The 14431-nt window shown below is 39.8% G+C and overlaps 2 protein-coding genes across 2 annotated transcripts in view; one reads left to right on the top strand and one right to left on the bottom strand.

Moving 5' to 3' along the window:
* Positions 1–1596, bottom strand: part of LOC117991097 (protein jim lovell-like) — a 56376-nt gene extending 54780 nt beyond the window's left edge. Inside the window, exon 1 of the mRNA XM_034978653.2 lies at positions 669–1596. Within this exon, the coding sequence (XP_034834544.1) occupies positions 669–1377 (709 nt within the window). The 5' untranslated portion in view covers positions 1378–1596. The remainder of the gene's footprint in view (positions 1–668) is intronic.
* A 3479-nt stretch (positions 1597–5075) lies between these two features.
* LOC138403694 (uncharacterized) overlaps positions 5076–14431 on the top strand; it is a 58833-nt gene continuing 49477 nt past the window's right edge. The window contains exon 1 of the mRNA XM_069505124.1: positions 5076–5109. Coding sequence (XP_069361225.1) covers positions 5076–5109 — 34 coding nt within the window. The remainder of the gene's footprint in view (positions 5110–14431) is intronic.

A 14431-nucleotide genomic window follows, 5' to 3' on the forward strand; every position in this document is an offset into this window, starting at 1 on the left:
TTTTTTTCTAATAATTTTGGTGTATTTTGGCATTTTGGTAGGTATCCTAGCTAATTGCCAAATAAGTAACTTGCTATTATTAGTTACATTTGATACAATATGATTTAATTATTGCTACAGGACTAGGTATCAATAAAATGTTTAGCATTGGATAAATAAGAACCTTATTTGACAATGAGTAAGCGAGGCCAGCTGTTTTTTGTTGGCTATTAGTATTTTATTTATCGTTTGGCAATTGTTCATCCAAATCGACTTTGTTGTTACTGACCTTTTACTTTTTATGCACAAGCGACATACCTACCTACTGCATTCGACACTACCGTTACAGTTAGTGCACCGTTTATGGTACATTTATTATGCGTTTAATATCACTTTAATCACTGTCAATAAATAACAATGACGCGCGCGCTGACTTCGACCGTATAACATTCCTGCGTTTGATTTGCGAGACGCAAATCGCAATCACTGAGCAACGTGTAACTAACAACCTATTCACTACCTTCATTTCTTATCACTTAATTAATCACAGATATGCAATTCTCAACTAACTTCTCGTTTGGCTCTTTCACTGCCTTGCCTTAATTGGTATCTAGAAATTCTGAATTTGTATTTGTGGTAGGAATTCTATAACAGGCCAAATTTTGGGATCACAATCAAAAGGTACTCACTGTGTGGGGGCGTCAGCGATAACGCGGAGACGGCGGGCGGAGGCACCGGCGCGAACAGGTCCTGGTGCGGCGGGAACATCCGCGGCGGCGGCGGCGCCTCGGGCTCCGGCTCGTCGGGCTCCTGCTTGTGCGGCGAGCGGCCGCGCGCCAGCCGCACCGCCTTGAGGCCGCTGGGCGAGCGGCGCATGGACAGGTTCTCCGGCGTGTCGGCCTCGCCCGAGCGGCGCCGCGGCCGCGCCTGCTTGCGGCGCGGCTGCGGGCTGTGCGGGCTGGCGGGCGGGCTGGCTGCGGGCGGCGAGCCCGGCGAGCGCTCCGGCTCGCAGTCCGCCACGTCCTGGTCGGCCAGGCCGCGCACCTGCAGCGACTCGCCCGCGCGGATCACGGTGCCCAGCTGCTCCTGCGCCACCGACACCTCGCCGCGATACATGAAGTCCACCACGGCCTGCACCTCCCATCCCTGGAAGTCCTTGAGCACGATCACCGGGTGCTTGCACGGGTTCTCGCTGAAGATGCGGCGGAACAGCGGGCTGCACGCGCCCAGCAGCACCTTGTGCGCGCGCACGCGGCGCTCGGCGCACACCAGCGTCACGTCCACGAGCGTCTCGGCGTGCAGCAGCGCCTCGAAGGAGCGCAGCAGGTGCGCCTGGTGGTTGTTCCAGCGCAGGCTGTAGTGCTCCTCGCCGCCGGCGCCGGGCGGCTTGTCGTCCATCGCGCGTGCCGGTGCGGACGCGTGTGTCCGAGCCGCGGGCACTGCGGGCGCGTGCGCGGCTCAGCGCCGCCCTCCGCCCGCTGCACGCTCCAACCCTTTCGCTCAGATCGCGCTCCCGGAGCGAGAGCAGAGCATCGCTCGGTAAAGTTCGGTGGCACTGCACGGCACGGCACTGGGTACGGGACGTTCGCGGTACGGTGGACGTGCGACACGGTCGAGTCGCGGGCGCGGAGTGAGCCGGAGCCGGAGCGAGCGCGCGGCCACGAGCGGCGGCGGCGAGCAGCGGCGAGTGGCGGTGGCGGCCCGCCCCCGGCCCCGCCCTGCGCACACACGCGCGCGCTCCACCCACACACGCCACACACACGTGACACACATGCATGCCTACACATGTGACGACTGACGCCTCCTACACGCTATGTATTTTTTCAGATACCTACACTGGGCCGGGAAAGTAGTGTAACGTCTCGGTGACACGCTCTGCGTCGAGCCGGACCGGAGTGAGATATCGGGAGCTCGCGTAGGTCGAGAGCGAGCGAAACGAGCTTTGGCATGGTTTAGGAGCGAGCTTATTTTAATGAGCGTTTCTCTCGGGAGTATCGCGTGATTGCTGATGAATATACTCAAACCGAGAGAGTGGCCACTCGGAAAATGTTTTATATTATGATCGACTGTACCTAGATAAGTACTTACCTATACCTTGTTTTATTTGTTTGTACCTATCGATCTATAGGTACTTACGTACTTATCTACCTATTTGAAGTTGGTTGAGTAACAAACATGTTCGGTGGAGAGATTTCAATTGGATTGGAGCTATTAATAATTCGACTGTTCAGAATGGAAATATTATGTAGGTAGTAGGTACCACTACTTACTTAGCTATTTCTTGTTTACCTACCTACCTAAGTAGGTTAGCTGCTTACAAAACTAGACTAATTCTATACCTACCTACCTAATTATGCCTAATAAGGTAACCGCCGGTTAAGTAGGTACGACTAGGACATTGACAGTGAGTAGTTAATAAGGTACTTACTATTAAATTTTTTTGAATTTTCATGGCGCCCATTTTGATTTTTTAGGATTTATTGTTAAGTTCAATGATTTTTTGAAGAAAAAGCAATATGTTCAGGCGACTAAATTAAGGTGTCGCGTTATTACTGAAAAGCTTAGGCGATATTAAGTGAGGTCAGATGTTATCGCTTGCCCTAATGGTATACACACGTAGGGTAATTCGGCTTGACGTATGGCACACGCACGTGGCACAGATCCACGCTTTATTTGGTTGTAGGCTTTGCCACGTTTTAGTTAGGTACCTACCTAGTACACCTTTAGGTTCCTAACAAAAGATCTTCTAAAGAAATTCTAAGTAGGTATCTAATGAAGGTAGGTATACCATACCTATCTACTACCTAACTCTTTTCACTTTGGAACACTACAACTTTTAATGGTAAGTAAGTAACCAAACGTACCTAATCCGTAACCTCATCTGGTGGTAAGTGACAATGCATTCTGAGATGGTATATGCGAGCTAATTTGAAAGGGGCAGGTATGGCAGTTTTTATTACACCCACACCCCCCTTACTTATACCCAGTGGCGCGCACAGGATTTGAAGCCAGGGTAGGCATGAGTTAGGTGAGAACCTGTTTACTGGCTGGTCATAATGAAAAATACGCATTGAGCCATTACAACTGGGGTAAGCAGTGCATTTATGCCTTTATGACTTGCACGCCACTGCTTATACCTACTCTATTGGCGTCACGGATTTGCCGGTAGGGTGGTAACTAAGTACAAACTAGCCACGCCGTACACCAAACCAGACCAGAGACTTAGAAATTATAAATTCCCAAATAGCCACTGTCGGGAATCAAACCCGGGACCTCATTTACCCCGGGACATTTATACAACCATAGCGCTCACCACTGCGCAAGGGAGGTCGTTCAAACATTCGTAGTGCCCACTAATCACGTCGTGATTATGTATAAAAGTGTTTTAATCACGAACACCTGCATGTCGGTAATGATCGGTGATCATTATAGATGAGTAATGCGACGATCATTGAATGATTAAAATTAGTGAGTGAACTTGAATATAATATGTGGGAGAGTAGGTCATGGTTTATATTGCAAATAAATAATTTATCTAAATCTATAGGCAGAACAATCTATTTTTTTTAGGATTCAGTAGTAAACGGTGATCTCAGAATAAGGACTGTTAGAAGTAGCCCTATTGTGACACTTACTGCTAGAGCGAGATAGCTAAATGCATTTAAGCTCTTGTTAGAACGTGAAAAAATGATTATTTTTTGTCCTTATCACCGTGGCCACTTTTTTTTGTTTGTCAAAATGTAAGTATTTGTACGTGAGTATTTGACAAACAACGTGAAGTGTAGAAGGAATGACATTTCACAAGTAAGAAAATCTGCTTGAGCGAGAGGGACTGAGGGGGCCACGCTAGTTGCAATTCTGACATATCTGTGACATCACCGTCACTTGACGTCATCAGCTTGACGGTGAGACCCATGTCACGGACAGAGTGCAGAGTGACACCGTTTATAAGGGTTCGGTACCCAAAGGGTAAAACGGGACCCTATTACTAAGACTCCGCTGTCCATCCGTCTATTTGTTCGTCTGTCACCAGGCTGTATCTCATGAACCGTGATAGTTAGACAGTTAAATTTTTTACAGATGATGTACCTATACTTATTTTTATTGCCGCTATAACAATAAATACTAAAAACAGAATAAAATAAGTATTTAAGTGGGCTCCCATAGGTACAACAAACGTGATATTTTTGCTCGTTTTTGCTCGATATTGATAACGGCTAAGTAGGTACAGGTCCTACCTATTAGATCCTGGAAATATTCACAGCATATTAAATATTCACTTTAAAAATAAATAACAAAGTAAATTTAAATAAAACAAATATTTAAGGGGGGCTCCCATCAAACGTGATTTTTTGACATTTTATAGTTAATGCTACGGAACCCTTCGTGCGCGAGTCCGACTCGCACTTGGCCGGTTTTTTATTTATCCTTTTGGGTACAGAACCCAGAAAATGCTCCTTGCTAGTAGGTACCTACCTACTACCTTACTGCAGCTGAGGCGTGCAACCGGAAGAAATGAATGTTTTGGCTTCACAACTTCAGTCTTGAGGAAAATGCACAGAGTAGCGCTCTATAGAGGCAGCGGGCACGAAATCACAAATCACTACCCCTATTATAAATGCGAAAGTGTGTTTGTTTGTTGGTGTGTCTTTCAATCACGTCGCAACGGTGCAACGGATTGACGTGATTTTTTGCATGGGTATAGGTAAAGACCTGGAGAGTGACATAGGCTTCTTTTTATCTCGGAAAATATCAAAGAGTTCCCACGGGATTTTTGAAAAACCTAATTCCACGCAGACGAAGTCGTGGGCATCAGCTAGTACGTAATTAACTATCACCATTTGACAAACACCGTCAGGTACACAAAATTGACAGTCAAAAAGTGTCAAAACCTACCCAATTTGAATAAACGATTGGACTTTGACTTTGAATACCTAAATATTGTTAAAAAGTAGGTACTAGCAAATAGAGCAATCCAAAAAAAAATTTTTTGAACTCTGCACGAAGAATAATAACCTTGTAATAAATTTTTGAATATTTTTATCAAAGATATTATTAAACTCCAAATAGAAAAACTCAATACAATTACTGTGAACATGCAACAAAGTGAAGACAAGTTCGTATACGCTGGTGTGTGAAACACACCTAATTGGGTATTGACTACAATTTTTTTATTAATTTATTTTATTTATTAGGATAAAAATAATGACGTAAACTGAAAAAACTAATTAAATCGATCAAATAACAAAAAAGTTATAAGCATTTAAATATTTCTGATTAGACAGAGATAGCGATACCTATAGCATTTTGACGTCACACCTCACTAATGCCATAGTAGCTTCGTGCTGTTTCATACAAATTTTCGTTTTGCGAGAAAGGGATAGAAGGGTAAATCTTTGTTGGATTTTAATATTTTTTTCAGCGTACGTATTTTTATCCTAGTTTATAATATAGTATCTAATAATAAGTATTTATCAAATTCAAAAGTAGAAAAATACCCAATTACGAGTGCGTTTCAAAAAATTTCAACAACCCGTTACTGGCGTTACCAGGATTGATTTTTATAGAGTCTGTGGAAAGCTACTCTGCCGCCCTTCCATGCATGTTACGTTCATATCACTGGTTGGTTGCTCACTGAAGGCTGAAAATAAAAAAGCTCACGTCGGCACTTGTCTGCCAACTTGTACGAGCTTGGCACTTAGATTAGTTCCGAAGTTGTTCCCAACTTTCGTGTAGGATACGATGAATGTGGAAAAATCTTTGCCTTGCCACGTTTTGTCATACGAAGTTTTTTAGTTAGTCTATGATGTTCCTTTTTCAAATATGGAAAAACTTGACGCTACGCGCATTTTTTTTTTGTATTGTTACTTGCTCTATTTGATGTTCCTTTTTAAATATTTGAAATATTAGGTGTAATGTGTGTTTGCGAAATATGTAGCAAGGAAATATTTTTTCTTTCAATCACTATCAATACTATAAGTACTTAAATGCGAAAGTATGTTAGTTCATTAGTTGATTTGTCCTTCAATCATGCCGCAACGGAGCAACGGATCAAAGTGGTTTTTCGCATAAGTATCTAGATATAGTAAGACCTGGAGAGTGACATCGGCTGCTTCTTATTCCGCAATAGGTAGGTACGAGTGATGAGAGTAAGAGAGATGTATACTTAAAGAGTATACTCACGGAATTTTCAATAGCCTAAATCCACGCGAATAAAGTCGCAGGCATCAGCTACTTAGTGTCTAATAATCTAATAATGAATGATTATATTTTCTGAAGCAGTGGAAAAAGATTTTCATGGAAACAATAAAATCCAGCCCTAAATCGCGATGCAACCTGCCTCATGACTTGGCCAGCAAAGTTAATGAAATCTATATTTCATTTTTAACTGAACTCAAGTTAGACATAATCTTTAACAGGATTAAAAGCTATTAAGAGTGATTAAGTGAGCAAGGAGTCGGTATATCATGATTCCACCTCCGGCCTGACGCGAGGCATGTCTATGCCGCGCTCGTGTCTATGTGGTATAGACAATATAGATCGCGGCGCGCGGTAATGAATCAGATGTGTATCGGCGACGTGTGAGAACACACGGCCGAAATACAGGCCGTTAATATTAGCTCGCGTGCAATGTTACTTGAATTTGGAACGGGGAGACTTGGACTCTTCCAAATTTAAAAGTCAACTATTTGTAGCTAGCGAACAAAACGGTGTAATTGCACGAAATAAAATTTTACAGAAGAAGCAAAAAACTGAATGATAGCTTCTGAAACTGCACTGTACTTACTAATTAAACCGTTTTGATCTAAATCACGAGCTTTTGATTCAATTTTAGCACAGTTTTAGACTGTTTTGTTTGGAAATGAATTTAAGTAAAAACGGTGAAGGAAAACATTGTGAGGTTTATTAGTTTGTTCTTCAATCATGTCACAACAGAGCAATCCTATAAACGTGATTTTTGCATGGGTAGGTATATAGCTAAAGACCTGGATTAGGCTACTTTTTATCTCGGAAAATCATAGAGTTCCCACGGGATTTTAAAATTACATAATATTTAGTGTAGAGCTAGAGATTATAAAATAATAATAAGTGGTGGCTGTCTATAAGTTGTTATCTCTATGGTAAATTCGTGCACGGCTCGCCCGGAGCACAAAATAAAAGTTAAATTCATACTGATAAGCGCCCAAATTTTCAATGGTTTCCCTGCATTGCGAGCTTATACGAGTAGGTACTTAGCTGTGATTAATATGCTTTTATTTGTACACATGTTTGTTACGAACATGAAACAACGAATGCTTAGGACCGTTGTTTGCGTTTCTTAATAACAAGTAGCACACATTTTTTAATTTTCTCATAACTGTTTATTTTTGTACATAAATACTTAATTATTGTATTTCTTTAATTAAACTCTTGGCTATAGACGGTATTATTTTAGAAACTAGCTGATGCCCGCGACTTTGTCCGCGTGGATTTAGGTCTTTAAAATCCTCTGGGAATTCTTTGATTTTCCGGGATAAAAAGTAGAATATGTCACTCTCCAGGTCTTTAACTATACCCATGCAAAAAAACGGCTAGGTAGGTACATACCACCACGGGTAGGTACCTACCATATATGTTTGGTGAAGATTTGATGAATAGTTTCGGAAATAGGGGACGGAACTCCTCAATGGGTAACAGCAAATCTATCGCGATCACTATAATAGCTTAGTAAAAAATATACTCTTAACTATAATACATAACGTTAGCAACAGCTTTGATTTCTGTAAAAAAATTTTGTTACGCGCCTAAATTTCTTGCAATTCAATACGGGGTTTATCATTTCACGAGTAATGTTTATAATATTTTAATGTAAATAACGGCTACATACTTATCACGATTAATTTGATGTTTTTATTTGTCGATATTTCAACCCAATTGCACGGGTCGTTTTGCATGGGTATAGTTAAAGACCTGGAGAGTGACATGTCATCCTTTTTTCCTGGAAAATCAAAGAATTCCCACAGGATTTAAAAAAACCTTTATCCACGCGAACGAAGTCGCGGGCTTCAGCTAGTAATAGCTATCTGCATGCCAAATTTCAGCCGGTCGGGCTGTAAATTTCTTATATCGTACCATAAAATTATTCCAAAAATATAAGCTAATAAATAAGTAGGTACGTAAATATTATTCACTGAAGCTTTAACACACCATCTGCGTTCCCAGTACTCCTTGTACTTTAACAAGCAGGTAAGAACAACACAATATGTACCTAATTATCCGACGTACACCCGCTTAAAATGTAAATACGAAAAATAAGCTAACAGAAAAGTTCTCTCGAGGCAAACAAATAACCACGTGTGAGTTCAGCGAGTGCATTGTGTGAACGAGTTCTAAAACAACCGCCTTGTTTAAATAAGATAAAAGGAAAGGTGACTGACTGACTGACTGACGCACAGCTTAAACTACTGGACGGATCGGGCTGAAATTCGGCATGCCGATACCTAGCTATTATGACTAGGCATCGGGTAAGAAAGGATTTTTGAAAATTCAACCCTTAAGGGGGTGAAATACGGGTTTAAAATTTATGTAGTCCAAGCAGACGAAGTCGCGAGCATAAGCTAGTAATAATTAATATTAGTAGGCACCTGTGGGTGGATGTCACATAATTTTCTAATGATAATAAGGCTAATAATCGATATTAATACTTAGGTACCCATTAAGGAAAAAAGCATAGGAGACCTCATACACCGTTTAAATTTCTTCTGTCACTTGCACATTAAAATATTTCGTGGAATTTGAAATTCCCTATAGGTACGTGTGTGACTAAGTATAAAACAGAAAGTTATAATATACAGTAATGGTCACAAAGCAATAAACATGTTACCCGTCGCTTTGTTATGTGGAGTGGTAAAGACAAAACGGATTTTACCTGCTTGCGGACTTACCATACACACATATTTTTTCTTGGAAAAGATAAAGGCAAAAACAATACAGGATGTAGGACTGTGTGAGATAATAATATTATGTAGGGATTGTTATGCTGAGAAACAGTTTCAAAAGCACATTCGTATGTCGTCGGATTTTATTACGTGACAACGAGTAAGTATATTGTGTTTTTTTTTACTTTTTTTTTATTTTTTAAAAGAATATTAGCCAAGTTAATTACTGACTAATATTCCCCTTTCCCCTCCAATTAAGCGTAAAGTGTGTGTTGTGCTAGGAGTAGGTATACGACAATAGTGCAACGGGTGGGATTTGAACCGGCGACCTTTCGGTTTTCAGTCCGCTCCTTTAACTGTTGAGCTATCGAGGCTCTACTTTTGGTTAATATTGACTGTTTTGATGAAATAAATCGCAGTTTCTGAAATTTTTAGCCTGGCTTGTATAAGCTATTTAGACCAAATAATAAAAAAATTGCAGTAGTGTTACTAACATTGTCAAAAATTAGGAAATATGATGGACATGAGTTCCATAATAATGGAGAGAGAAGACTCATTAGCAAATTGGAAATAATAATAATGATGCCGGTATTTGCACATTATTATTATCGAAATATACCTACTTACCGCACTTGGGCTCTATGCATTTTGCGCAGACCGTGCTATGTAATCGTATAATGCTGTTTATCTTTAGGTGAATTTAAATTTCGAATATCAAATTAAATACGATTTTGTTTTGTGTGGTTTTGTGGCATTAGCTAAGACAAGTATTTGTTCTTAATTCAAAATCCAGCCATGTCATGCTTCCAAACTATAAAGCTCTACACACACTTTACGAAAACACGATTTCGGAAGTTGAGATAAGGGCATTAATGGATTGACTGACATAAATGTGACGTCACTCCACATATTTCAGGCGATCGCATGTAAGTGCAACCAATTTAACTTGGCTGTTAAGCTGCTCAGTTTTGTTAGTAAAGTAAAGGTCTTAGTAAAATGGTTGTGTTAAGGTTATCTGATAGTTTTGGGGTTACATTTTCGTATGCGTGGTCCGGCTCACGCGTTAAGGGTTAGATAAGAATCGTGCATTAGCATTTTCGGCAGTACGTGGTTATGTTTTGGCTGTCTTGAGGTCATGTGTTTGTTTCTTGCACGCAACGCTTTTAGCGTTTATAGTGACCTTAATCGTCTATTACCTACGCATGTGGAAAATTAAGGAAAATTATAATTTATCGTGCGTTTTCGTTACTTTATTATGGAAATTACATAGGTAAGAACTTTGGTGCATATTTCATGTTAAGTTTTTAAATAAGCCTGCGTGATCCTGCCAACTATTCACATTTTTAGGGTTCCGTACCTCAAAAGGAAAAACGGAACCCTTATAGGATCACTTTGTTGTCTGTCTGTCTGTCTGTCCGTTTTATTCTGATAATACATATCTACAAGTTAACCCTTCGACTGCGATGTTATCTGATGTAAGTGATGATGTAGTCTAATATGATAGGTTTTTACACGGTAGGGTGGTAACTAGCCACAACCGAAGCCTCCCACCATACTACTAGACCAGAGGCAATTTAGAAAATAAAAATTCCCAAATTGCCCCGGGAATTGAACCCGGAACCTCCCACTTATAATACCACAACGCTTACCACTGCACTAGGGAGGTCGTCAAAAACAACTATCGTTTGTTTGCAACCTTTCTGGGATAAAAGAAGCCTATATTAACGTATGTCCTTCCCCGGAATACAATCTATGGGCCTATACCTACCTCTGTAGGTGCGTAAACGAATTTGCCAGCGATAAAAAAGGCTATCACAGCTTCGATATTTATAATATGATATGACTTATATGAAGTCATTGATTAGCATGGATTAATTCAACTTTCTTCAACGCCACCTTATCAATTTTAATCTGTGATTAATCATTGATTACGAGTCACATTAGTCAGGTTAAACTGTAGTTACGCGCTCAAACTGAACCGCATAAACTTTATGATGGTTAAGTGCCCGCAATTAATGTAACACGCAATTCATTGTAACTTTTAATATAATAAGTGTTTACTCACTTGTGAACGTACAATGAACATTTATACTTACCTACTTGAGAGCACGAAAGTCGAAACCCACATTTCTATAATGTCCCCATAAAAAAATGTAATAGGTACCTATGTCAGTGTCTGACTGACTGATTGATTTATCAACGCACAGCTCAAACTAAGTACTGGACGGATCGGGCTGAAATTTGGCATGCATACTTATACCTAGCTATTATGACGTAGGCATCCGCTAACAAAGGATTTTTGAAAATTCAACCCCAGGGGGGGAAATAGGAGTTTGAAATTTGTGTAGTCCACGCGAACGAAGTTGCGAGCATAAGCATAGTACAAAATAATATTGTGTGCCCTTCTGCACACGTTATTTTGATACTTATCTATCTGAGAACGAAAAGTCATAAACGCAATCTCTCGTTGGTCTTAGAACCTGCGCAAACTATTCAGTAGGTACGTAAGTACCAATTGCACTGATATGTTAACGGAAGTGTTTCACGAAACGATATTTATATGTACAAATATGCATTAACTAACAGCTTTTATTTATATAACAGTTTTTTTTAAACCTATTTTTTGTATAACGCGAACTCGCCATCCTCACATAAACTTCAACAGTTTCTAGAGGATGGCGAACTATTTATTTTAAAATGTATTATTGAAATTTACGTGATCAATTAAAAAAAAAATATTATATGAAAAAAATAAACTCATGTTGAGTTAAGACACGTCTATTAATATTATGGCCTAACTACTCGTATTTACGTATGAAGGACATTTTTTGTTGAAACCTATGACTAAAACCCTCGATGCCATGCTGGTCATGCCAACACACATTGTTCTTTACAAACCGTTTTTTTTTCACCTTTCTATACCTTTCGAAGCACCGACGACGTACAAACAAACAACAATGCGTGTAGTTTATTGCTAATATCCTCTTAAAATGTATTTATTACTTCACTAGTACAATAAAGAACTCCGTCACAAGTGTCTACCTGTGTGTTGTAAAGTTTGTGAAAGGAAATAATATGTGGTTTTTAGGGTTCCGTACCTTAAAAGGAAAAAAGGAACCCTTTTATCATCACATCTTATAGGATCACTTCGTTGTCTGTCTCTCTGTCTTTCTGTCTGTACCGCTGATCGAGATTGGCAGGTAGGTAGGTCTCACAGCAGACATAAGGTGAAAAATCTGAAAACTGTGAATTTGTGGTTACATCACAAAAAAAATGAAAATGTGTTCGTGAACAAATAATTAGTATTTTCAACTTTCAAAGTAAGATTTCTATATCTACCAAGTAGGGTACCATTATGAAAGGTACCTGCGTACGTTCTAAAACAGAATTGTGGTCATAAACTAATAATTAGTAGGTATTTTCAATTTTCGAAGTAAGATAACTATATCATACGAAAGGGCTTCACTTGTACATTCTAAAACAGATTTTTATTTATTTTTATCCATAAAAGTTTTTGATTTATCGTGCAAAATGTCGAAAGAATACGATCGTAGTACGGAACCCTCGGTGCGCGAGTAACCCGCACTTGGCCAGTTTTTTTTAATTACTTTAACGGTGAATACCTATAGGTAGATAGGTATTATATTATATTGCTTACACCTACCACAGGGTACCTACCTACAACAGATAAAATATATAAAACCTGTAGATTCCTTCTACATCAATTATTGTACCTAGGTACAGTGTGTACCTATAGGTATAAGTGGGAAAGTGTGTCTGTCTGTCTGCTAGCTGCACGACCCATATCTTGTTTAACAGATTTTGACACGATAAGTAGGTACAGAGATAGCTTGCCTCCAGAGGACGTACCTAGGCTACTTTATATCCCAGAAATAGATAGGTACTTCTATCCCGGAAAATCAGAGTTCCCACGGAATTTAGTAAAAACCCGAAACCGCGAGCGTCATCTAGTTGTTGATAATTGAAAGAGTCTTATTTTAAAGAAAGAAAGAAGAAGAGGTACATCTACGAAATTTAGAATTGATGTAGTATGGTAAATATGTAGGTAAGTAAAAAAAGTAGCTAACATCTAAATATGCATGCAATCACACACTCCCACTTACACACACACACACACATACACACACGCACACAGACACACACACACACACACAAGCTTACAAGCAAGTTAAACTAGTTTTAATTATAATTTTAAGTAATCTCTTTTGGCCTTCTGTTATACCTAGATTTAAATTTAAATAATAATTTTGTATTTACGCTGCTGAAAAAAAGTGTTAGGTAGGTATATCAAACATGTAAAATTCCTGCCCTAATGAGAGAATAAAATAAAAAACAGTATAAGTATCTAAGGTGTATGTAAATGTTGCTTAAGATTTCACGAAGTAAAAAGTTTGTTCAACCGTATGGTGATTGCATAAAATTTTAAAACGGAATCGTTTCTACCCGGCCCGCCGTACAATATTGATCACACAAGTATTAATGAGGGTTACGAAACAGTTCGGGGTTGTGATTCATTAGGCGATACATCGTCGGCACATACAACCGACTGCGGGCAAAGATTACCTATACAATAAATTGTAGACGCGTCTAATCTTAGATTGTGTCTGAGCTGAGTGACTCTGAGCTTTTTTATGAGGCCCATAGTTAGCGAACATGTCTTGGATCAGTATATAAGCACTGTTCGAAGATTTTGGTATTTTTATATCAGTTGCTAAAAATCATCATTGGAAAATGGCAGTCACAGTATCTAACGAAATGTAAATCAAACTAAAAAATGGCGCCACGCACAACGCAATATTTGGAGCTTATCAAAAATCACTCATAGGTATAATATGCCACTGACGCCAATGGCCTAAGAGCTTGTAAACAGTGGCCAGTTTTTGTTGCATCGCTCATTACGTGACGCGTTATCTATAGAATAATTCATCTACAGTGCGACAAGGCTATCTTGGCGCGTGGCGAAAATCGGAACTAACGTTGCCGTCAAGTGTCCCCTTTGTTCTTGTTTGAATAGTCTAAGCCTTTGTTTTCCAACAGCGCCCCCCTGTCAATGAGATTCAAGTGGTAAGACAGCCTTGTCGTACTGTAAGCAAGTTCCATAAGTCATAACTGTCATGCCCTGACCCCTGTACACAGAGTTTATGCCTAATGCCAGCTCTGCACTACTTGCTCGCATACCCGAATGTATTTGATAATACATCGGCGGCACGCGAGCCCGCACACGTGCCTTCCACGACAAATGCAAATGAATAAGTGCACATATTAACCACGTAAAGGATGTTTTTTTATTTCGTCAATTTTTGTGGCGCAGTTGTGATTGACTAGTGGTCAAAGGATCAAGTAGTTGTAGTATACACGCTGAAATTTTAATGGTTGTTTTCTCGAAGCAAAACGATTTTGTCGTGATATTACTATCGATTTATAAATATAAAAAATTATTAGAGTCAAAAATGACAAATTTACAATCGAGAAAAACAAAAATCGAATGACTCGATCCAATAGTGATACCGCGT

Source organism: Maniola hyperantus, chromosome 19 (genome assembly GCF_902806685.2).
Source record: "Maniola hyperantus chromosome 19, iAphHyp1.2, whole genome shotgun sequence".
Lineage (NCBI taxonomy): Eukaryota > Metazoa > Arthropoda > Insecta > Lepidoptera > Nymphalidae > Maniola > Maniola hyperantus.